We start from the raw sequence: 25,237 nt of genomic DNA, 5'->3' as shown, positions 1-25,237 counted from the left end.
TATATTTGTCCATAAAACCAAAAACGGGAATCAAACAAAGATCTCCCAATCAAGAATTTCAATTCACACGTGAAAAAGGTTTTCAATTCACACGTGAAAACAGAATAGACTTTTTAAACATTTTGACTTTCCAGAATGCAGATATGCGGATATGTCAGAATAGTCCACATTGTTTGTTACATTCGCCTGAGGTGCTTGAAACGGTCCCCCAAGCATAAAATATTATTACCACTGCCCCTCAAATCTTACCAAATCATATGATCAAACCCTCAAAGCCCAAAGCCAAGCATGACATGTTCAAAATCACAAAGCCAAAAGGCCATCAGCTCTGCAGATGAAGAAAACACAGAGTCCCCAAAACTTCCATCACCGACATGGACAGGCCAGCTACCACACAGAGAAGCACAATGATAGAACTCGCTCTGTCTTCAGATTCATCAGAGTTGCAGCCAAGAAAGTTTCTGGAGTTTTCACCAAACTTAGATTCAATCGGAGAAAGGTCAACTTGGAAGAAATTAGACCCATTTCCAGCAGAAATAACGGTCAAATGAAAGGGATTTCCTGTAAGTTTTCTTATTTCATTTTGCTGAAACATTTTGGGATATAGGATCCACAAGGACAAACATCTCATTCAAATTTCATGGTCATCTTCATTGATCGAAGCACGAGCTCCTACCTATAAAACATGTAGTTTTACAGCTTCAATTCCCTGTACAAGGCAGCCAATCATCTGAATATGGAATCATCTAAATATGGGTGTCAAGTAATGGAACTATAACTAATGTTTCCTATTATGATGTGCAGTTTCAACAGATCCTTCTTCGGCCAGCAGCACTAGGAGTTCATCAGTATTCAAGTCCTCTCAATCTAGTGGCTTTTCCGGTGTTCCCACTGGACAGGTTGGGAATTTCTCCATTGAAGAGATTTATAAGGCAACCGAAAATTTCTCTGCAGTTAATAAAATTGGGGAAGGTGGGTTTGGAACTGTATACAAGGGGAGGCTCAGAGATGGGACTCTTGTTGCAATTAAGCGGGCGAGAAAGGTACACTATCATGTCTAAGATCAATAATTGTCTTTTGATTGATAATGCTGTAATTTATACGCGAAAATGTAAGAATCAAATCGTGGTAACTATAAGATATCGCTTGAATTGTCATCTGCAAAGTTACTGTTTTTGATGTGGTCAAGGGACAATGATATGGGAAACAGTAAGATTTCAAAGAATTGTTAGAAGCAAAGATATAGATCATATGCCATCATTGTGCATAATTACTTGAAAATATGTGGCAGGAAATGCGCGACAAGCTCGACTTCAGGAATGAAATACTCACCTTGGCGATGATTGAACATCTGAATTTGGTAAGGTTATATGGATATCTGGAGCAAGGAGAGGAGCAGATCATTCTGGTTGAATATGTCAGCAATGGAACACTTCGGGAACATCTAGATGGTAAGTCAAGCAACAATTGTCACTAGAATCAAGGAAAGCAGAAACGTGTGTGCTGAATGTGCTAACTGCCCTTGAAACCTGAAAAGTAACCAACTAATCCTGTTGACCTTTTGTCCAATTCCATGAAGCAGAACAGTTTGATTGTGCATTCTAATAATATGACAAGGATGAGAAAATAGCGGAAAATGCATTCTAAAAATATGATTTTGCTGTAAACACCTAGCTCTTTCTTTCAATTTCATTGTTGAATAAGCTTTGTTGTAATACCTCGGTCCCATATTGGGAAGATGAGTAGCCCACATAGAGTGGGTGATTTATAAATATAGTCATGAGTGCTAAGTCTCACATTGCCTAGTTATTAGGTGAAACTGGGCTTTATAAGGAATTATAGGGAAACTCCAAATTGATTAGTCCTTTTGAGGTGATAATGCAGATCTGGTTAGCGCTTTTCCTTGGGTCGTTACATTTGTAGTATGTGGGAGAGAGAATTATGATGTATCAAGTCTTTCCTTCAGTCTCAATGCCAAAACTAAATCCATCTCTACTTGAAAATTTACAATCTGCTAGTTGAGTGTTGGGTTGGCTCTTAGGAAGGTTTGGCTAGAAATCAGAGACCCTCTCCATTGTAGAAGCTTATAGTAGTAATTACATGTACAGTTTACCTACAAGCAGAAAGAACAGATGTTAGTATAATAGCCGAAACATTAAGTACTTATTAGCAACAGCTCTGTTTGTTAATGTTTTTTAGATGTGCCTTTTGTGTTTTTATTTTGAGTGTTTTGTGTTTTAGGTTGTTTGTTAATATTTTTGTTTTGAAAAGAGAAAACAAAAGGGAGAATGAAAAAGTTTTATTAAACAAAGCCATTATTGCAGGTACACGGGGAAATGGACTTGAAATTGCAGAAAGGGTGGAGATTGCAATCGATGTAGCTCATGCAATTACCTACCTTCACATGTACTCAGGTATGCAGAGGATTCCAATCAAAACCTGGGCCAGTTTAACTCCGAAAAATTAACTTTAGGCGACTTCATACTCATGGAATACTTCAAAGATGTCTAAAAGAATAGTAATCTCACTCCCCACCTAATACCAATGTACAGAATTTAATGTACGGATCCAAAGAGCTAAATTCTTAGGAACCCTCCCCATGTTATATTCTGAAAATTAAAGAATCATTCATAGGTACAATGTAGGCCAATTTTGAGAAATGAACTCCTTGGTCAATAACAGAACTCTTTGTGACGCCATTTTCTTATTGTTAATGCACTTGGAGGCCTGAACCTTTTCCATGCAATTTAACAGATCATCCAATAATTCACAGAGACATAAAAGCATCAAACATCCTCATAACAGAGAAATTGCGTGCCAAAGTGGCAGACTTTGGGTTTGCACGATTAGGCTCAAGAGACAATGATGAAACTCACATTTCAACTCAAGTCAAAGGAACAGCTGGATACTTAGATCCTGAATACCTCAAGACAAATCAACTCACTGACAAGAGTGATGTTTACTCCTTTGGCGTCGTGCTTGTAGAACTGGTGACTGGAAGAAAACCCATTGAACTGAAGAGACCGCCCAATGAGCGCATAACAATAAGATGGGTAAGCATTCTGACATCCTAGTACACAGACATAAACCTGGTAATCTTCTGAAGTGGCCTCATTTGTAGAAATATGTACCTAATCTTTTAAAGCACACAATGAACTAATTACAACCAGACTTTTGCTTTAAACACAATGCAAAGCCATGCCTAGTCATAAGTTAAGTGTTGATCATTATTCAATCAAGACCTTTATAATCTTCAAAGTCATATACAAGTAGACAATTTGATATTATTGTATTTTCTTTTTTTATTACACCTGTGCATAATCAACAGTACAAGTAGATAATTGATTCATATATTGCTCATCTACATTGATTAAATAAGAATTGCTTGCAATTCTAAAATATCACAAGAAAGTATTGAATATAATCAAACCAAATATCGGAGTTTTGTGCAGAAATGATTAAATGGAAAGTAAAAGTGGAAAGAATCCATCTAAAAGCAACAAAGTGCATGTAACAATCTTGATCCTCTTTTCAGATGTTGAAAATAAGGTCTAAAAATCATAATGCTAAAAGGTCATATATGGTCCCACAGTCCATTGCTCAAGTACACAAAACTGGCTTGTGGATTCCATCCATCTGCATGATGATGATATTGGTTTAAAAGATATCTCTTGACCAAATCTAAACCCAGGCAAGACCACATCAAATACAGGGTATTACCAAGAGAAAATTCTTTTAATTATACATTTGACTTGCTATATTATTAACATGACCAGATCAAACTTTTCCTGTCACTTTGTTTTAGACATTTTACATGTACACCTTGTTTCTAGTATTGCATATGAGGCATTCATCATATGAACTCGTGTCATGACCTTTCAGATCTTCCTCTTCATATGGCCTCTTGCCATGTGTTAGAGACAAAGATTATCACTATGTGGTCGGCCTAACATTGTTAAGAACAAACTAGATAATTGAAAAACAAACGCTGAGTATGTACTTGATGTTGATGTTAAGGAATGATAAAAAACAAAACAAAAGTTATTCAAGTTCAAAAACATTCAACCAATCAGTGTTAAATCTCCCTCAGAGAGGGAGAGAAAGAGAGGCAGAGAGGAAGTAGCACAATTACTCACTTGAGCTTGGCCAAGAAAAAATTCCTTATGTTGCACCAATATCCACGACCATAATCATTTCACCTTCCATGTCTTGACTATTTACCCAAAAGATTTTTTTTTTTTTCCACAGTTTTAGATCCAAATACATATGCATCCTGTTTTGAAGTAAAAGGAGAAAACGGCCTTATCATGCTTGTTCATAAGGTGACTGCATGGCTTATCCTTTAGTAATGTGGATTTTCTTTTGAAAACTTGTATAGCATCTCCTTTAGTATCACCTCATAGATAACTCAATGAGAAGCTTCCATTTCAAAGAAGAAACTATCAAGACAGATAATAAAAAAAAATTCATATATGCAGGCAATTCAGAAATTGAATGAAGGGGAAGCTGTAATTGCCATAGACCCAAGGCTGCAAAGTAACTCGGCATCAATCATGGTAGTGGAGAAGGTACTCAATCTAGCTCACCAATGCCTTGCACCTTATAGAAAATCGAGACCTTCCATGAAACAATGCTGTGAGGCATTATGGGACATCCGAAAAGATTTAAGAGAAAGCTCCATTTCTCCTTCTCTCCCACCTGCTTCTCATCATTCTGCGGACTTTCCCGAGAAAGATGCTAAGAAGAGTTGGCAATCTTTTGGTACTGAAGATGGTGAGAGCTACAAATTTATCTCTGCATGATTAAGTGGTAACTGGGAATTTGATATGAATAGTGTTATTCTGCATCTTTGTAATTCTTCTTGGTGAACAAAAACAACATATTCAATTATTATTCGTTTAATGAGTTTGTATTCATTCTTTTGAAATCCAAGAAGAGTACATGTGGATGCCAAATTGTTTCCGCTTCTCATGATTGCTTCATTATATTTGTTAGAATATTAATTAAATGATTAAATTTATTATTTCTTATTAAATAAATTTTTTAAAATAATTGATGATTTAACATAATATTAGATCAGACGTCAGTCTTGAATTCAAAGTCTTGTCTTCATAATTCACTTGTCACTTTAATTAAATATTTTACGTATTGAATTTCACTTATTAAGTAAGTTTTTAGGATCTTGCAATGGATTAACAGTATTAATTTATTATATGAAGAATTACTAGTACTGAAAAGGGGGGGCAGGATCGAGTGCAACTTACAGTGCGATCAAGCGCAAGCGCACAAACATGGCAGACACGAGTTTCTTTCCAAAAATGGCAAATTTAAAGTAGGAACGAAAAAAGACATCATTTCGTTACTCTTAGCTGCTGCAGACACTCAAAACCTTAGCACTCTTTTCTCCTATTAAGGTTTTGAGGAATAGAGGTGTCATTTTAAAAATATAGTATTTAACTTAATGTTTTGTTATAAAAATCTCGTGATAGGCCAAGAGGACTTTTGAATTTTAATGAAGGAAAAATAAAAGTTAAAAAATTCTTATCGGCTATAGGAAGGTCCAGTTTTAGATGGAATCCCTGTTGGGCTCTAATTCCCCTCTAGGCCTATCTCTAGTGCCGAAAATGCATAGGGCGGCCAGTAAGACTGCTACTTAATCGGGCTCTCACTCTCTTGATTTCGACAACGCTAAAGGGCCCTGTGGGTGGTTCCTTGGCTCTGGCCTCTATTAATTTTTTATTTTTATTTTTTTCTTTTCACAAGGGAGTTAACAAGAGTTCAAAAAGAGTACAAATCACTGAACCAAGAACAAAACCAAAAATTTTATAAAGAGAACTTTACAAACTAACATGGCATTATACCTAAAGACTAAAATACCCTTTTAGATTTCAGCCACGAACAGATCACTCCAGTGGTGCAATATCATCGTCGTCTTGACAAAAACTGTCGGATTCCGGCCATATGTCTGGGATCCGGCCAACCCCCGGCCAAAACGGCCGGATCCCGGCCATCTATCAGGGATCCAGCCCATCCCCAGCCACAACTGCCGGATCCCGCCCGTATGTTGGGGATCCAACCCACCCCCGGACAAAACGGCCGGATCCGGCCGTCTGTCCAGGATCCGAGCTATCTCCGGCCATCTGTCCTGATCAGGCCCATCCCCGGCCACAACTGCATGACCCAAGCGTGCTGAGTTTCCGGCGATGCAATGGTTTTTCAGGGAAGTGGGTTTAATAGGAGATGAAAGGGTATTTTTGTCTATGTACAAAAAAATTTGTTTTAACTTATTTTAATATTAAGCTGACGTTGAGCCTCTCATGAAGCTCCATGCCAGTTTGTAAAATTTTCTTTGTAAAAGTTTTTACACCCCTAGCATTTCTCAAAATTTGATGAGAAGCATGCTGCAGCCCATTACATGAGCTCTTTTGTTTGCCCTTCTACCGACTTTAGAAACAAACCAATTAAGGAGAAGATTGAGATTATAATCTTTTATAATTATTTGTTCAAATTTAAAAGAATTCAGATAGGTGATTATGAGAGACCACTTATAGGAACCATATGACCAAATAAAAATTAGGTTGTCTAACTATTTATTCAATCAGGTGGATCCCATAAGTAATATCTTACAATCACCTGTCTGAATTCTCTTAAATTCGGACAAATAACTGTAGAGAATTCTTATCAAGAAGATTGAGCTAACATAAGATATTTCTGATAATTAAGGACGGATTTTCACTATCATATTATCTCAGTTGTATAACAATCATATATAGTCTACTAAATAACATTACTCTATTTTTAATTAAGACATATTTTCTTCTGAATTGGGTTAGATATTTTTTTTTCCCAATTTAGTCTATAAAATTGTTATATATCATTTAGCATGTAAGATGACTTTGTTTGTTAATGCGTTTTAGAGAGTGTTTTTTGTTTTTTATTTGGAAAGGTGTTATGATGCTACATAATTGTAAAAATTGCTTGTGTTTTAATTGTTTTTTAATATTTTTATTTTGAAAAGAGAAAATAAAAGACATAAAACAAAAATTTTAATAAACGAAGCCCGTGTTTTTTTAATAGCATATGAAAAGTATATGCTTTTTCTAATAGCTTTAATTTTTTAAAAAAGAATATGTGGTTCAAAAGAGATATGACAATTCTATAAATCAGATTGGAAAATTTTCTCAAACCAGTTAATGAAAAACTTTGTTAAAAAATTAAATAATTCATATTTGGTGAAGGAAAAATTTGTTCTCCCATTGCAACAAATTTTTAATACATTCTATTAAATTGATATGCATTTAAAGTTTATGTAATTTTCATTTTATTTTTAAAAAAAGTATATACGTGAAAATCACATATTTTATTAAAAAAAAAATTGTAAAAAATAAAAAATGCTTAAGAAATTTATATAAATATTAATTTAATAAACTAAATTTAAGAAAATTTGTCACAAAATTTAAAAGAAAATTTTGTCCTTCAATGAAATATAGTAAAAGGAAAATAATTATTAAGATTTTTTCTCAGCCTCGGAGCTCGCTCACATGAAACGTCGTTCAAAAGCGTCTTCCGGATGAGTCAGCCCGTGAAGTCTGCAAACTTTATCAACCGTCAGCTCAGATTCGCTCTCGTCGCTCACGCTTTAGATTGAATGCTACCACGTGTGCACCCCCCGCCTTTCTCTAAACAAATATAAATAAATAAAAAATCAAACCCCCCGATCCGAAAACCAAGCGTTATTTCCACCTCCCACTCTCTCAGTCTCTCACACTCACACATACACACTCTCTTTGGCTCCATTCCCATTTGATCGTCACGTTCACGTTCACTTCAATCCTTTCAGCTTCTTCTTCCGTCGCTGATATTTTCCTCTTCTCCTCCAGATACTCCAAAAACTCTCTGTTTGTCCACTTTCCCTTTAATACCACGCATATTCCCACTCGTTCTCTCGCTCTTTTGGACTACACGTAAACAAAATCAAAATATCTTCTCTGATTTTTTCAGTTAAATAACTTAAATATCTCTCCCTCACTGTGCTTGTTTTTTAGACTATTTCAAAATACTAGTAAAGAAAGATCAGTTCAGTGGATTTCTTTTCCTTTTTCGTGGTTACAAACAAGACCTTGTTTTCCAGATTGTTATGGCGGCTATCAGAGAAGCTAACGGTGCCGCTGGCCGTGCCATTCCTGCTAAAGTCCCTGCGGTGGCGCAGCCTCTGGCCGACGAGCCAGCGGCGATTGCGTCGAATATCAATTACCACGCGCAATTCAGTCCTCATTTCTCGCCTTTCAAGTTCGAGCCGGAGCAAGCGTACTACGCGACAGCGGAGAGCGTTCGCGATCGTCTCGTGCAAGTACGATTTCTGAGCCTATTTGGTCTTTGTGATTGAATTTTCAGAATTAGGAAAAAAAAAATTATTTTTTATTTTTTCAGAGAATTTATTGCTTAATTTAGTTTTTAGTATCACGCTGATTCATTAATTACATCCGTATTTGGAACTTTATAGATGTAATTTACTACAGTTCTTGTGATATGTGTGGATTTGATCCGTGCTTGTTTCGTTTTGTTTCGCTTAGACTGATATTGGCTAAAGGTGCTTGATTCGATAGATGATAGCTAAAGGACTTTTTTTCGGATATTTAGACGCGTCGGTGCTTTTAAAGTTCAGTTCGTAATGGTTTCACTATAGCATTATGTCAGATATTTCAATCGAATTGGCACTGTGTGTTAGCAATTTGCAATTTCGCTAAAAGTTCTCCTTGGAGAAGCTTGGAGAAATTTATGGCCTATGCCGCACATAAGTTTTAAAGCAAGAGGTGCTATTTGTATGTTCATTGCATGCTTTTGAGTGAAGGACGGTCTTATATTGTTATGAGAATAATATCAAAGAAAGAAACAGGGGAAGTAGAAAATAAAGGAATTTTGCCTATGGTTTTGAATTCCTTCAATGGTTACTTGTATTTAGTTATTAATAAAAGCTGGACTAATGGTGTTACTTTTAATTATTGATCATTTTTGCAGCAATGGAATGAGACCTACCTTCATTTTCACAAAGTCGATCCTAAACAAACATACTACTTGTCAATGGAGTATCTTCAAGGGCGAGCTTTGACTAATGCAATTGGGAACTTGAAAATTCAAGATGCATATGGTGATGCTTTGAAAAAGTTGGGGCATAAACTCGAGGAAATAACGGAGGAGGTAATCCTCCTTTTTCTATAGTAATTAAGCCTTCATTGACAAAAAAAAAAAAAAAAAACATGTAAGCCTTGTTTTTTTTATGCAGTATTTTTCCATGTAATCTGCTCGACAGAATAGAGGATTTTACACTTCTTACTCATGCAATACCTAAAGCAAGCATTCAATTATGATAATTCTGGCTAGTTAAATGAGATTTGACTGGTCTTGGCAGGTGATGGATCAAGGCTCAAAAATCAGTGGTTCATATCATTATGATAATTCTTCACAAGCATTCAATTATGATAATTCTAGCTGGTTAAATGAGATGTGACTGGTCTTGGCAAGTGATGTAATCCCATTTTTCACAATTTTCTTGTGAAGATTGAGTCCATATCATTCCACATAATTAGAATGGGTTTCTCCTAGCCACACACAGATTTGTAGGTCTGAGCCATCAGTAAGCATAGTGTCTTGTTCCATTTATATGGGACAGCGACTTTTATTCAGTGTTAATATGCAGTATGTTTATGGTCATTAGAAATGAATCTTTGTAGGAGAAAGATGCAGCTCTAGGAAATGGTGGTCTGGGAAGGCTGGCTTCATGTTTCCTAGACTCAATGGCAACATTGAATTTGCCTGCATGGGGGTATGGTTTGAGGTACAAATATGGGCTGTTCAAGCAGCGATTCACCAAGGAGGGCCAAGAAGAAATTGCCGAGGATTGGCTTGAGGTTTGGTTTCACCTGAAAACTCTGTCAAGTATTGTGAGTACATGGAATGCTATTGACACTTTTGTGAAAATTATGCAGAAGTTTAGTCCTTGGGAAGTTGTTAGGCATGACATCGTATATCCTGTCAGATTCTTTGGCCATGTTGAGGTTAATCCTAATGAATCGTAAGTGTCAATTGAAGATTTAATCCTTATTTGTATATTTCAGTCCAGGAATGACGTTTTTGTATGGCCAACAGATTGCTTTCTTATTATAAATTCATATGCAACTTGATTGCTCTCTAAAAATAAATAAGTTCACTTGATGATGCTTCTGTGTATTACAGCCGAAAATGGGTTGGAGGAGAGGTCGTGCAAGCTCTAGCTTATGATGTACCAATTCCAGGATACAATACTAAGAATACTATTAGTCTTCGTCTCTGGGAAGCAAAAGCTTGTGCTGAGGATTTCAACTTATTCCAATTTAATGATGGACAATATGAATCTGCTGCACAACTTCATTCTCGAGCTCAACAGGTTGGTTATCAATTACTATTGTTACCCAGCCAAAACAAGAAGAAGAGATAGTTGCACAAACATACTATGGTAATGAGAATAGTTTATTAATGATTTTCATTTTACTGAAAAGAGAGTTCTGGCAAGCATTTGTTGACCTACCCCTTGTATCAAAGAACATGCACTATTCAGTTTATAAAAAACAAATTTCATACTATGCTAAGCCTTTACATTTCTCTTTTGGCTAAAAATGTTGGTTTTCTGTTAGTTAAATCTATGCTTATGACTGGATCTCAAATTAATTAATATTCTGGTTAAATTTACGCACAACAATTATGTATGTCCACATGCTCATGTCTCTTAACATTCTACAGAAATGGATTGGTATTAAATTCTGCATTTGCAGATTTGTGCTGTTCTATATCCTGGGGATGCCACGGAAAATGGAAAGCTCTTGCGGCTGAAGCAACAATTTTTTCTTTGTAGTGCATCACTTCAGGTTCTCTAATTCCTTCTTTATTTCATTCTCTGTTCTTGTCTATATGACTTCTCTCATTTCCATTGTGCTGACATGATACCAAAATGCTTGCATATTGTAAGATTCTTATCCCAGCAATGTGAACTGGAAGCAAGAAAAAACCATATATCTAGGGGAGAGATTCAAACTCATAGTATGTTGGACCGTTGGTTATAGTGCAGAAGGATGCATAGGGCAACCTCTCTTAAATATAAAAATCAAGAGCGGTTATCACACTGCAATTATGCTCCCAGGGGATTCTACTCAGATGATGTGAGGTTGTAGTACATTATGGATACCTTAAGTTGAGCCTTAACACTTTGTTTACTGTCGGCAAGGACACCCTATAAATTGGAAGTATTAGAAGTTAGTTGCCCTTGCATTCACTGATTAGAAAGCCATTTACAGTTGTTTGTCTAGTATGTGGTTCTTACAATATCTATCTCTAATCTTGGGACCAATTACAGGACATCATATTCAGATTTAAGGAGAGGAGACTAGAGAAGGGATCATGGCAATGGTCTGAGTTTCCTAGCAAGGTTGCAGTACAACTGAATGATACTCATCCTACGCTTGCAATTCCAGAGCTGATGCGATTACTAATGGATGACGAAGGACTTGGATGGGATGAAGCTTGGGAGATCACAACAAGGTGCTTGTGCTTTATGTTTATTAGAATGTTTTTCACTGAGATTGTTGCAGCACAACCTTCTTTCTTTTGTGGTCTTTCAGCATGTTTGCATTGCACTTTTGTTAGTAGCTCTAATTCAGACATTAATGATTGAACCAGGACTGTTGCCTACACCAATCACACAGTCCTTCCTGAAGCACTTGAGAAATGGTCACAAGCTCTGATGTGGAAGCTTCTTCCTCGCCATATGGAGATCATAACAGAAATTGACAAGAGAGTATATTGCTTACCCAATTATTCCCCCCCCTGGGTCTTTTTCTATTTTCTTGTCTCTTATGCATTTGTATTTTGAGTATGGAACTGTAAATGTCTCGCAGTTCATAGCAATGATTCAAAAGACACGAACTGACCTTGAAAGTAAGCTTCCCAGCATGCGCATTTTGGATGATAACCTCCAAAAGCCAGTTGTGCGGATGGCAAATTTATGTGTGGTTTCTGCGCATACGGTAAGAGGTGCATTCTTTGGAAATCTATAATGAGTATATCTCATGTAGCTCACTTGACGTAGTCTTTAGCTGTCTATAGAATTATTGTTCGTCAGAATTATTTAAATATCTGGCCTTAGTGTCATCCATGAACTGATGGTACTGCCAAAAACTTCAAATTGTTTGCTATATGATTTTGTCCAAATAAATCTTGTTATCAGGGACGGAACTACTAAGCCTCCCCCAAGCCTCAAAATGTTCTCCAATTTTTTTTAAAAAAATGTCCCTGTAATTCTTTCTTCTAAAATCAAATTTTTATCCCTCCAAATTTATTTAAAAACATTTGCCCCCAACACCTAAAATCCTAGTTCCGTCCCTGCAAGTTATTATCACATTGGAGATACCTTTTATTGGCGTGTATTGTTACTCAAATAGATCCCTGGTCTTGTGATTTTTGTTTTCGCTATTCCTTTCGCCATTTTTTTTTCCCAGAAATCCTGTCTTCTTCTATTGATCTGAATTCTTTCTTTGAAAATTTTTGTAACTTATTGTTGGCTATCTCTTTGTAGGTAAACGGTGTTGCCCAGTTACATAGTGATATCTTGAAGTCCGAGTTATTTGCAGACTATGTTTCTATATGGCCAACAAAATTCCAAAATAAAACCAATGGCATTACTCCTCGCCGATGGCTCCGATTTTGTAGTCCTGAACTCAGTAACATTATAACCAAATGGTTAAAATCAGAACAATGGGTCACCAACCTCGACCTACTTGCAGGTCTTCGACAGGTATGTATTAAAAGTAATATTTAAAAGATTTGGAATATTTTTCTCTTTCCATTGTAAGACAGCTTCCTGTAGTGTACAAAGTTTGCATTCATTACTGATGCTTTCTCCTATAGTTTGCCGACAATGCAGGCTTCCAAGCTGAATGGGCCTCTGCCAAGATGGCTAATAAGCACCGTTTGGCACAGTACATAGAACGAGTGACGGGGGTGAGCATTGACCCAAATAGCCTATTTGACATACAAGTCAAGCGCATCCATGAATATAAGAGACAGCTGCTGAATATTCTGGGGGCAATTTATAGGTACAAGAAGTTAAAGGTATAAAAGACATCCTGTGCTTACATAGAACTTAAATATATTCCTTGATTTAGCATAATTCTTGTACTATCTTTGAGAACTTTTTTGAAACTGGATTATTATAGGAGATGAGCCCCGAAGAGCGGAAGAATACAACGCCACGCACCATCATGTTTGGGGGAAAGGCATTTGCAACATATACAAATGCTAAAAGAATAGTCAAGCTGGTGAATGATGTCGGTGCTGTTGTCAACACTGATCCCGAGGTCAATAGCTACTTGAAGGTAGTTGATTCTAATTGACTTTCCATATAAAGTTATCATACCCATACTGTTACAAAAGGATGGTTCATAATATATGGGATTATGAGTCCCTATTGTGCATCAGGGTCTCAGATGGATTAGTACCTACTATCATTAACTTGTACAAAGCTAGAATTTTCCGTGAAAGGTGGTTTGATCTTTCTGTTGAATGGCCATGCATGTGTTTTCTTTTCTCGTTTTTGTGTGTGATAGATTTGTCGTGAACCTGCTGATGGTTAGGTTTATGATGCTTCTTCATTATACATAGTCAAGCTGGCCATTGATATCAATGCAAGGCAGTTTCTGGTTCAATGTGTTTGACTTCATGGTGCATTTGGAAAGTGATGAAGTAGAGAATCTTTAGGATATGAATAGGTGTAGTACCCTTTTTTATTTTCATCAGCTAGTGTGTCTTCTGGGCTTTTAACCTTAGAATTTCACAACCCTTGATATTCTTTCTTCTTTCATTTTCATTTTTCGTTTTTATATTTCCTTTTAAAAAATTAGCATATACGTTCTCTCTGAATTTCAGAATTCGCCATAATCTGATTGCTATGAGATAGCAATGGCGCATTCCTGTAAAGCCATATTTGATATTTTGAGACAAATACCTTTGTTTATAGTTTTTGCATGCTATATATCCCTTAATTGAGTCTTACAAGTCTTTTTTATTATGCTGTGTGAGTTGTACATGTGCATACATATTCTCTACTTCTCACACATGCTATCAAGGTTTTATTATTGACTTATCTGCTTGTTACTCACAAAATTTCAGGTGGTTTTTGTTCCAAATTACAATGTATCTGTAGCAGAGATTCTTATTCCAGGAAGTGAGCTGTCACAACATATTAGCACTGCAGGCATGGAAGCGAGTGGCACAAGCAACATGAAATTTGCACTCAATGGTTGCCTCATTATAGGTACTCTGGATGGGGCCAATGTAGAAATCAGGGAGGAGATTCAGGAAGACAATTTTTTCCTCTTCGGTGCAACAGCAGATGAAGTGCCTAGGCTGCGCAAGGAAAGAGAGAATGGACTGGTACGAAGTTGCAATTTCTTCATATTTAGTAAAAAATCATTTTTTAACTTAAAAGATGTAAATGGTACAAAAGCTCCTCATTCCTATGGATCCTTGTACGCATCTTGTCCTATTAGGGAAATTGCGTTGGTGCTACCGAGCTTGAATGGCTGAAAAACATGCCGAAGCCTAATTGATATGGATTAAAGCTAGGACCTACTATAGTTTAGTAAAGCCGAAATTATGATGGGCTGAGTTCCATAAACATACAATTACCACAAGAATTGCTAGGGTTATGGTTTCAAATTAAGTTATCTAATGCATTAAATATTTAAATCTTACACAAGGACTTTCCTTAAAGCAACTTCTGATTCAAAAGTAGTCTTTCTGTTCCTCTAGCTGTGCTAAAACCTTTTTAATTTACTCACGAAGTGTTGTCAAGCAGCAATTTTGCATGTAATATGCGAAAGTTAGTGTTTGCTTATCCTTCTTCATGCTCATGTGTTAATGGTTTTTTCTTATAATATGTTTTTCTTCCTGTTTGTATTTGAGTATATTGGGTTACCAGTGAGCTACCAATTATTTCTTCATCTGAGATTGGCCCTTCTTGTGAATGACAGTTCAAACCAGACCCTCGGTTTGAGGAGGCCAAGCTGTTTATTAGAAGCGGAGCATTTGGAAGTTACGACTATGACCCGCTCCTTGAGTCTCTAGAGGGAAACTCTGGTTATGGTCGTGGTGATTATTTTCTTGTCGGTCAAGACTTCCCAAGCTACATTGATGCTCAGGACAAAGTAGATAAAGCTTACAAGTAAGATATCGGCACCCCTAAATTATAACATCACGCTACAAGCTACTTAGACTGAAGCTGCTAGTAAAAAGCTTAAACTTGCTACTTGGACACCTCCTTCACCAGCCTAAATAAGTTGATCTCATCCTTAAAATGAAACTACAACCTTTGTCTGGGTTGTTAAGCTAATCAGCTATCATTCGTAGCTTAGATTAAATATATGTGAACTTGATCAAATGGGCTAAACATCTGAAGCTAGGCTAGTTGGACATCCCCCTCGCCAATCACCATCCTACTGGAGCCAAGCTCAAGAGCTGAGCATGAGCCTAGCCAATAATGCAAGTCCGGCTTCATTATGTAGTTTATTTGAACTGGCCGGACAAGGATCCTCTCCATTATGTTGCATCTAATGTGGTTCATGATGCCACATCATTTAATAGTTTTTAATGACGCGCCAACATATTTACTACGTGACATTATGTACACCGTTAAATGCAACAACATTAAATTCTGACCATAAAATGGCTCTTCATAGGCCCAATTTACCATTTGAGGACTTTGCACATTATTAAATCTATAGGTGGACAAGGAAATCATGAGATACAACATATATAAACTGAGCTTCTAATTTTCCTATTCATTTAATTATTGCATACACCAGAAATCTTAATGAAATTTTTTCAACTAGGTCGTAATAAATGTTTGTCTTGTCTGCAGGGATAGGAAAAGGTGGCTAAAGATGTCTATTCTAAGCACTGCCGGTAGTGGGAAATTCAGCAGTGACCGGACAATTGCTCAGTATGCCGAAGAAATCTGGAAAATTGGGGAATGCCGCGTACCATAATTGCCTCAACGGTCCTGCTGGTTCTGGTCTTCAAAAGATACAATGTTGCGTAAGATACGAAGCACAAAAAGGAAGGCGGAAAAATAAAAGAAGACGAAGAAGAAAAGAGGAAGGCAAGTGACACGTGTACCAACAGTAGGCATAAGTCAGCCAGGTGCTTTCCAATTAATTTTCAGCACATTTTGTTTTGCTTAAAACATTATAATTTGTTAAGAAATAATGTAAGGGGTCAGGAATTTTATTTTTGAATAATGTGCCTTATCATTTGTTGTACATGCACGCTATCCTTCATCATAATAATTTGGTTTCTTATTAAAGCATTTGTAGTGAAATCTCAAAATTTTCTCAAAATTTTAACTAAATAATCTACTTTTGTTATTTTTTTATCTATTACTTTTAACAAACTTCATACACCAAACTTTTCAAATATTTCTCTATTTCAACTAAATTTATTTATTTATTTATTTTTGGTTTTAAGCAATCACTCCTAACAAATGAGGAGAGAGGAAAATGAAAAGTGAAATGAAAAGAAAGAAATAATAAAATATTCAATAGCTTGTGAAATTTGAGAGTCAGATTTGAAGTGAAATTTTGACGAGAACTAAAATAAAAAAATTATTGAGATTTTGTTGAAGTGGACTTTTTTAAGCTTTTCACCAAATTTTAGTGAAAATTTTGAAATGAACAACTCACTAAGGATGCTTAAAGAGGGATGAAACAATAAGGAGAGGAGGAAAGTCTTTTTCTTGTTACGTGTATATATATATATGACTCATATGACTACCTTATATAAGATTATATATGCAATAATAAATTTTGTAAGATTTTATCACTCAATAAAAAATTTCTTATATGAGAGACCAAAGTGAATCGAAAAATTGAATCCTTTTTCTTTTCTTAAAAAATAACTGACAAATGTTGGCTACTACATGCAAAATGTAATTTTCCGTACAAGTAGATGTGGATTTATTATTATTTAAATATATTTTAGAAATATTTTCTTTTTATATTTTTTCGATCTATTTGAACAAGCTTGAATATGTAAATGATATGTGATAATGTAAAGTTCATCAACCTTGATCAGAGCTGCTCTATTATGAAAATAATGGAAGACAAATGAGTAAATTTGATTCACTTTTGTTGAATGAATAGATACAGAGGACGCACGGTATTATATACAAGTGCTTATTTGTGCATTGCAAGCAAAAATAAATAAAAGGAAAACAGAAAATATATTAACAGCTTGGACCAAAGAATATTTTCATATGAGATTATTCCTTATTGAGCCGATTGTAAGTCTTGAAGTCTTGGGTCTCTTTCCTTTCTGATATGCGTGAGTTGTCAGACATATATTGCCTTGACCTAAATCATGATATGTGACTTCATGATTTGCGTGATTGTGAAGAGAAATATAATCTGGGCTGATATGATTCACATTAGTTGGTTGGGCTCCATGAATCACGGCATGACTAAGGTGATAGGATTTCTACGTGATTCTCAACGTCTGAGGAAAAATTTATGGGATTCTGTTACGTACCTTTCTTGGATTTGGATTTGTGTATATTTTGGAATTTTTGTATGGAAATGAGATTGGATTGATGACGAGGAAATAAGAACAAGATAATGGGCTATTCGAGATACTCAAGTCTCCAAGCTGATTTGAGAACAGCAATTCTCCTAAAGGAATCAATTTCTATAATATTCATTTTATGCCTTTCTTTTCATATTTGGTTCCCTTTTATTGACTCTAAATAACTAACTAAAGCATCTTCTAGAAGCATATCCTAACTAATTCTTCTTAGCTAATTTACCTATTTATCCCTATATTATATCTTCCTAGAATACCTCTATATTATGTCTTCCTAGAATACCCCTAGATTATATCCTTTACATATTTTCAGCATCTATGGGACATGTGTTAACATATTAATAGTTTATCATCACCGACTAATATCAATAAAACCCCTTTTGACTAATTATTATCAAAAGCTCACTGAGGGTGAGTGTGTTGAGAGTGACTCGGCCAATTAAAAAAATAAAAAGAGTTTACTCCTTCAAAAGTTCATACATAATCAAAGATGTCGGTAATTGTCGAAACAAGTTGACTTAAAGCGATAAAATTTCTGGTTGCCAAGAAGTTTTACCATAGCCAATTCATTCTTAAGAAAAATGCATCGACTAATTTTGAACTTTAGCCTCCAAAATTCAAAAAGTGATATTTAACCCTACAAACTACTAAACCATGATAAGTTAGCCACTCCGTTAAGTTTTTACATCTTTTTGAATGGAATGAAAGTCACATGTGTCACACATAACTATTTAGTCGCTAAACTCCTAAAAATGCTCCCGAGTTAATGACCAGAGTTTTAGGATGGTTTTGGCCACTAAGGGGGTGACTCCACCACTACCAATTTTATTATATTTTTCTCTTTTTTCCTTTCTTTTTGGAGAGGGGGGGTGGTTCATCTGGCCAAATGGTTAGGCCAAGGTTTGAGGGTAGTTTCAGCCGCAAAAAGGGTGACTCCACCACCACCAGGCACCAACAAGAAGAATATCACTTTCTGAATTTTACATACTAAATCACTAAAGTGATCATTGCTTCAATGAGTAGAGTGTATTTTCCCCTCCATTCTTTTATTGGACCACCCACTCGTAACTAGGAGTAGGTCTCCGCTTTGCGTCTTCGCTTCTAACACCGAAAACCTCATCATACCAGAGCAATCACAATGCCAACCCGCATCAATTTCGACGACAATAAATCAAAAACAGCATCACACACAAGATATACTAAAAGCCAACTATTATTACAAGAAGACGTAAATACTCGATCAGAAAGACAAGCCATAAACTCCCAAATATACAGCAAGTTATTTGTCCATAACAAGATCTCAAAGAGTCAAGAGCAGCACCCAATTACTAGCTAAAGAGGCAGATCGCTTCTCAGTCTTTGGCAAAGCTAGAAGTAACAGACCTTGGAGTCGCACTACGACTCGTAGAGTAAGCTTCTAGAGTAACCCTTACTAGCTAAAGTGTCGGATCGCTTCTCACTCTTTGTCAGAGCTAGAAGTAACAGACCTTGAAGCTGATCTAGAACTTGGAGTCGTACTACGACTCCTAGAGTAGCTTCTAGAGTATTCACGCCTTGAACGAGTATGCCCAGAGCTCCTCCCTCTAGGGGTAATGCTACGAGAACTCTTCCTCCTCCTGTAACTCCTCGGTCTAGGCGAAATGCTGCGTGAGTAGCTCCTCCTTGAGCTCCTCCTCAGCCTGGGCGAGACACTGCGTGAGTAGCTCCTCCTTGACTTCCTCCTTGGCCTAGGTGACACGCTTTGAGAGAGAGAACGGTATCGATGCCTCCTACTGTATCGGTCATCTGGTGAGTAATACCTGGAATCATAATAAGAGTAGGACCGATCCCGCCCACTGGGAGGGGACATGGAACAAGGGGAGCGAGTGTAGGACCGGCGCCGACTGTAGTAAAAAGAGTATGACCTCCGCCGGCCATCATAAGGGGAGTATGACCTCCTACGGCTATAATAAGGAGAATGTGACCTACTCCTACTACGTTCTGATGAATATCGCAGCGAGCGACTGCGGCCCCTTCGATAAAGAGAGTAGCTGGGAGATCGCCGAGGAGAGTAGCTGGGTGATCGCCGAGGAGAGTAGCTCGAACTTCGATGGCGTACTATATGAACAAAAAGTAACGTAAGAAAATAAGACACAAACATACAAGACAAACTGAGCCATCAAGAAACTAATTTGGAGTATAAAAACATTCTTACCGTGAATTGTTCTCAATCCAAGGTACCTTCCCGGAGTAGGAGTTCGCCCTCTCCGCCTCCTGGCCTGCAACAAATGCAAATCAAGCATGAGATCGTGAAATGACATGTCAACTCAAGAGATGAGGGCCACAGCTAGATAGAATCATATAAGAAGGGAAAAAGAAGGTAGAGAGAGATCAACAAGACAATATTAAGAAACTGAAACATCACTAAATATTTAATTGCTAGAAAAAGGAGAGAAATGCAGGGCATACAACCCCATGTCTGATACTTGGTGTGTTTGATTTGTTTGTTTAGTTGTAGTTTGAGTTTGGTGAAGAGCTGCTACACACAGCTAACCTGCTGCCACAAAAACTTCAAGTGGAAAGAAGCAAACAACTTTCAAACTCAAAACTAGTACCAAACTATCTGATATTTTGATACAATGTTGAAAGAAGCGCGGGACCAGTAACTAATAAAGCAGCCAGTAGTCAACAAACAAAGTTAAATGTCAAGAAAATTTACCTTCTCCACCATAATGGCACGGCCTTCAATAACAGAATGGTTTAAATACTTAATGCAGCGATCAGCCTCCTCAACAGTTTCCATTGTAACAAACCCAAAGCCACGGGATTCTCTGGTCCAGGGATCAACGACAAGATGAACTTCCATCACCTACAAGAGAAAGATCCCAATCGATTATGCACAACATTCTAAACCCCAATAATAAGAAAGTGACTCAGAATAATAAATTCAAAGCTAGAATGATATTTTGAAGCCAAGATCACTGGCAATAAATTTAGCAGGGAAAGATGAAGTGCATACCTTTCCCTCACTAGCGAAATGCTTCTCAAGTTCTCTCTTTGTGATCCGAGGTGACAATCCTGTCACATACAGATTGTTACCAGGATTTTCCACCAAAGGGCTCCTGCAGCCAGATCAAAAGCAAATGAAACAAGAACCATAAAATTATAAAGAAGAAACACTGCAATCCAAAACCAAAGACGATGGAAGTTTCAAGCCACTACCTTGACCGGCTCCTTGATCTTGACCTCGACAAAGACCTCGAGACAGACCTGTGCCGCCTGTATGGCGAAGGAGATCGAGAATACCTGGAAAATTTTCAACATTTAAGGACATAACGATGAGAAACATAAACATTAATACAACCACATTGCTAAAACCATCATCGAGTTCATTCTTAGGAGCTCCATCTAAATCACAGAGAGCCAAAGAGAGAGAGAGAGAGAGCTGAGAGATTCACACGCTACGGCTGGCTCGTGGAGAGAGCACGGGGCTCCCTGGTCGTACTAGTGATTCTTCTCTTTGGATCTCTATTCGCAATTTCCATTGCCAAAGAGGGAGCCACCAAGTTGGGAACAGTCATTGGTATTGACCTTGGCACAACTTATTCTTGTGTTGGTGTCTACAAGAACAGGCATGTTGAAATCATAGCCAGTGACCAAGGAAACCGTATCACCCCATCACGGGTTGTATTCACTGACGGTGAGAGACTGATTGGTGAGGCTGGAAAGAACTAGGCAGCTGTTAACCCTAAGAGGACCATCTTTGACGTCAAAAGGCTTATTTTAGAAGAAACTTTGAAGACAAGAATGGAAAGCCTTACATTCAAGTGAAAATTAAAGATGGTGAGACCAAGGTTTTCAGCCCTGAGGAGATCAGTGCTATGGTTCTGACTAAGATGAAGGAAACAGCTTCGGAAGAAAAGCAAGGATGCCGGCGTCACCATTCCTGCATAATTCAATGATGCCCAGAGGCAGGCTACCAAGGATGCAGGTATTATTGCTGGACTGAATGTTGCCAGAATTATCAATGAACCAACCGCAGCCGTCATCCATATGGTTTGGATAAAAAGGGTGGTGAGAAGAACCTCCTTGTTTTTGACCTAGGTGGTGGGACATTTGATGCCAGTATCTTGACAATCGATAACAGTGTTTTTGAGGTTCTTGCCACTAATTGCGACATTCATCTTGGATGTGAGGATTTTGATCTGTGAATTATGGAGTACTTCATCAAATTGATTAAGAAAAAGCATGGCAAGGACTTCAGCAAGGGCAACAGAGCTCTTGGGAAGCTGAGGGGGGAAGCCGAGCATGCCAAGAGAGCTCTTAGAAGCCAGCACCGAGTCCATGTGGCGATTGAATCACTTTTTGATGGTGTTGACCTTTCTGAAACACTGAGTGAGCTCAGTTCGAGGAGCTGAACAATGATTTGTTCAGAAAGATCATGTGACCCGTGAAGAAGGCTATGAAAGATGCTGGATTGGAGAAGAACCAGATTGATGAGATTGTTCTTATCGGTTCAACAGATTCTTAAGGACTACTTTGATGGGAAGGAACCAAACAAGGGTGAACCCGTATGAAACAGTTGCTTATGGTGCTGCTGTACAAGGAAGTATCTTGAGTGGAGAGGGTGGTGAAGAAACCAAAGATATCCTTCTCCTGGATGTGGCTCCACTGACCCTTCAAATTGAAACTGTTGGTGGAGTTATAACCAAGTTGATCCCAAGAAACACTGTTATCCAACAAAGAAATCCCAGGTTTCAACTGCTTACCAGGATCAGCAGACCAACAAAGAAATCTAAGGTTTTCACTGCTTACCAGGTTCAGCAGACTACCTTACCAGGATCAGCAGACTACTGTGTCCATTCAGATCTGTGAAGGTGAGAGGAGTCTCACAAAGGATTGCACGATGCTTGGGAAATTTGATCTAACTGGAATTCCACCAGCTCCAAGGGGAACCCCTCTAAATGAGGTCACATTTGAAGTTGATGCAAATTGATATACTAAAATGTTAAGGCAGAAGACAAGGGCACTAAATCAGAGAACATCATCATTACTAATGACAAGGGTCGCCTGAGCCAGGAGGAGATTGGTTCGTGGGACATAATAGTTTGCTGAGGAAGACGAGAAGGTGAAGGAAAGGATTGATGCTCGCAACAGCCTTGATACCTGTGTGTATAACATGAAGAACCAGATCAACGACAAAACAAGCTTGCTGACAAGCTTGAGTCTGATGAGAAGGACAAGATTGAGTCCGCTGTGAAGGACGCCCTTGAATAGCTCGATGACAACCAGAACGCTGAGAAAGAGGACTACAAAGAGAAGCTGAAAGAGGTGGAAGATAACTTCAATCTCATCGTGTACTGGTGAAAAACCAGGAATTTAAAACAAGGATGAGGATATAGGCTTTAGGCTTTAGGCAATGAGACTTTACTGTAATTTTTCTCATGGTGGAAATTATAGGAGAAGAATTCCCCCTCCTTTGCTTTTTTTTTTAGGTGAAGGTACTTTCAGATGGTTTGTTATTACTCGTATTTGTTTCGTTTTTGTTAAAACAACTCCTTTTTTTTAATTAAAAAAAAAACCATCATCGCATCTCAGAAAAACAAAACATACCTTGACCTTCTGGAGTAAGACATCTGTGACGCCATCAAACAAAAACAGAGATCAGTACTCAAGAAGACAAATAACACAAAAATGCAGCCAAAGAATATTAAAAAGCAATCGCAAACATATACATCCATAATCGAAGCAGATCACCCTCCTAAATATCAAATTTCCAAGATTTGTTCAAAGATAGCCTTTTCCACGACAACTACAATAAATATCTTTTTTTTTTCCCTTATGCTCAACAAATTTATCTCTTTTCATTTCCGCGAAAACATTTTCAGTTCCTAAATCGCTATCTTTCTTAACCATCACAATTCCAACAAAAGAAAGCTTCAAATATTTATTGAAAAATAATAATAATCGGAGAGCGACCTTTTCCCTCTCAAACCACAAAAATATCGATTCAATTATATGAAATTATTTTATACCATCTCAAATGAGTTTCCCTGCTTAGAAAATCGAAAATATTCCACAAGAACGAATAATCAATGAACTTTCTCCAAAGAGTTCTATTCTTAAATACGTAATTATCAGGATTAACGTATAAAAATAAGATAATATGGACAAAAATCCCTACAGAACTAAATCTTATTATTCTCGCGGAAAAATTTCCATTAATTGAATTTTCGATAGAAAGAATCAGAGATCACTCTAGTGAAAAAGATTCAGACGAGCAAAAAGAAGTGAAGAATCATCCCTATCTAATATAAAAAATCAGCAATTATTTCTCTTAGTCAGTCTTTATCAGATCTCACAGCATACTTGGACTGAATTCACAAAATCAACAATTATTCCCTTCAAGAAGGGAAAAAAGAACCTAAAAATTAAAGTGCCAAGATCAAAATATTCAAAAATGCAGAAGAGAGAGAAAAACAAGGTCCTAATCTACAGCTAGCCTTTACGATCGAGCGCTTACCATATCAACCGATGGCACAGAAACCCGTGAATCGCAGAGACTATTTCACGCTCTCAATCACACAGTATGGAAAGGTTTGGGAATTACAATATTGCGAGGAATAGTGGTAAGTTATATGGGAACGGACCTACGGGAGGAAGCTTCTGGAGAAGCGGACGCCAAAGTACATTCAATTCCGGTTTAACAGTTTGTGGCCCCCGTAGTTTATGACCTTATGTGAATTCCCACCCTGTTCGGCTTCCTGCGGTTCGTGAGCGGACCAACAAACACGCGCCACGTCTCGGAATGTGACTACGGGAAATGACGGAATTGGGCCATGGTCGTTTTACGTGGGCCGTCGCTTGTGACTGAGTCGTGCACTGTGCGCTAATCGGAAAAGGAAAACAAGATCAAATTTTGTTTTTTTCTCGGTGCATAATACATTGTCAGCCACATAAACGTGAGGGCATCAAATTAGAATAGAAAAAAACGTGAGGGCATTGAATTCGTATCACACGTGGTGGGATACGAGTGGTGCGTGTAGCAATACGTGCGTGGAAATGTTTGTTTTATGGGAAGCCCCTCCTTTGCCCAGGTCCTATATTTGATTTCATTCGATACAGTTTTGCACTATTCATTTTATCTTTATTCTTATTCTATTCTCATATACACTTCAATTTCTACATTCTCACATACACATATTCATTCAATTTACAATCACAAAAAAGAATAAAAAAGTTATTTACAGTTGAGTTTGTTGGTAATTTCGATTCTTTTTTCTTATTCTTATTTGCTAATGAGGTTGATTCAATTGGGATTTTCAAATTTTGAACTGGGTTAGCAAGATTGGAAATTATTTTTTTTGGTTTTTGGCAAAAAAATAAAAAATAAGAGGAATACCCGAACCCGCATGAACCCATCCCGATCCGCACTACCCAAGGCCCATCGGGTTGACCATTCACTATGCGAGTTGCGGATCTCGATTTTCAAACCCGTTCACTGATGGGCGGGTTGTGAAAAACATGCAAATCCGGCCCAATCTGGCCCGCACCCACCCCTACCTTTGAGGATTACGATTACGAAGTGACTTCCTTA

General features: G+C 37.4%; 3 protein-coding genes and 1 pseudogene across 9 annotated transcripts; 3 read left to right on the top strand and 1 right to left on the bottom strand.

Annotated features, from left to right (window-relative positions):
* Nucleotides 1-193: 193 nt before the first annotated feature.
* On the top strand, nucleotides 194-4,955 carry LOC133876646 (calmodulin-binding receptor-like cytoplasmic kinase 1). Its single transcript, XM_062314900.1, has 6 exons — nucleotides 194-563; nucleotides 805-1,043; nucleotides 1,292-1,451; nucleotides 2,325-2,414; nucleotides 2,755-3,053; nucleotides 4,479-4,955. The coding sequence occupies exons 1-6, from the start codon at nucleotides 335-337 to the stop codon at nucleotides 4,800-4,802; spliced, it is 1,341 nt and encodes a 446-aa protein (XP_062170884.1). The 5' UTR covers nucleotides 194-334; the 3' UTR covers nucleotides 4,803-4,955.
* A 2,800-nt stretch (nucleotides 4,956-7,755) lies between these two features.
* On the top strand, nucleotides 7,756-16,346 carry LOC133877584 (alpha-glucan phosphorylase, H isozyme). The gene is made up of 15 exons (XM_062315952.1): nucleotides 7,756-8,350; nucleotides 9,019-9,198; nucleotides 9,732-9,908; nucleotides 9,987-10,072; nucleotides 10,234-10,423; nucleotides 10,809-10,901; nucleotides 11,387-11,571; nucleotides 11,710-11,827; nucleotides 11,928-12,056; nucleotides 12,605-12,823; nucleotides 12,937-13,140; nucleotides 13,245-13,403; nucleotides 14,197-14,460; nucleotides 15,060-15,250; nucleotides 15,947-16,346. The coding sequence occupies exons 1-15, from the start codon at nucleotides 8,138-8,140 to the stop codon at nucleotides 16,071-16,073; spliced, it is 2,535 nt and encodes an 844-aa protein (XP_062171936.1). The 5' UTR covers nucleotides 7,756-8,137; the 3' UTR covers nucleotides 16,074-16,346.
* A 2,512-nt stretch (nucleotides 16,347-18,858) lies between these two features.
* On the bottom strand, nucleotides 18,859-24,317 carry LOC133877258 (serine/arginine-rich splicing factor SR45a). Of its 7 annotated transcripts, none has more exons than XR_009901717.1 (8): nucleotides 24,164-24,317; nucleotides 23,254-23,276; nucleotides 20,863-20,946; nucleotides 20,660-20,762; nucleotides 20,360-20,509; nucleotides 20,110-20,194; nucleotides 19,856-19,919; nucleotides 19,681-19,758 (listed from the first exon to the last, which is right to left on the bottom strand). XR_009901717.1 is itself a non-coding variant. In XM_062315499.1 (7 exons), exons 1-7 carry the CDS (start codon nucleotides 24,164-24,166, stop codon nucleotides 19,118-19,120), a joined length of 1,068 nt encoding a protein of 355 aa, XP_062171483.1. In that variant the 5' UTR covers nucleotides 24,167-24,313; the 3' UTR covers nucleotides 18,859-19,117. The 7 variants fall into 7 exon arrangements, 1 of the variants encoding a protein (XP_062171483.1); XR_009901714.1 differs by having other exon boundaries at nucleotides 20,110-20,209; nucleotides 24,164-24,316; XR_009901716.1 differs by having other exon boundaries at nucleotides 19,683-19,758; nucleotides 20,113-20,194.
* Nucleotides 20,979-23,007, top strand: LOC133877611 (endoplasmic reticulum chaperone BiP-like; annotated as a pseudogene).
* Nucleotides 24,318-25,237: the final 920 nt, after the last annotated feature.

This window comes from Alnus glutinosa, chromosome 9, assembly GCF_958979055.1.
Source record: "Alnus glutinosa chromosome 9, dhAlnGlut1.1, whole genome shotgun sequence".
Classification (NCBI taxonomy): Eukaryota; Viridiplantae; Streptophyta; class Magnoliopsida; order Fagales; family Betulaceae; genus Alnus; species Alnus glutinosa.
The sequence above is the reverse complement of the archived record's forward strand: the minus strand, read 5'-3'. Positions and strand labels throughout refer to the sequence as shown.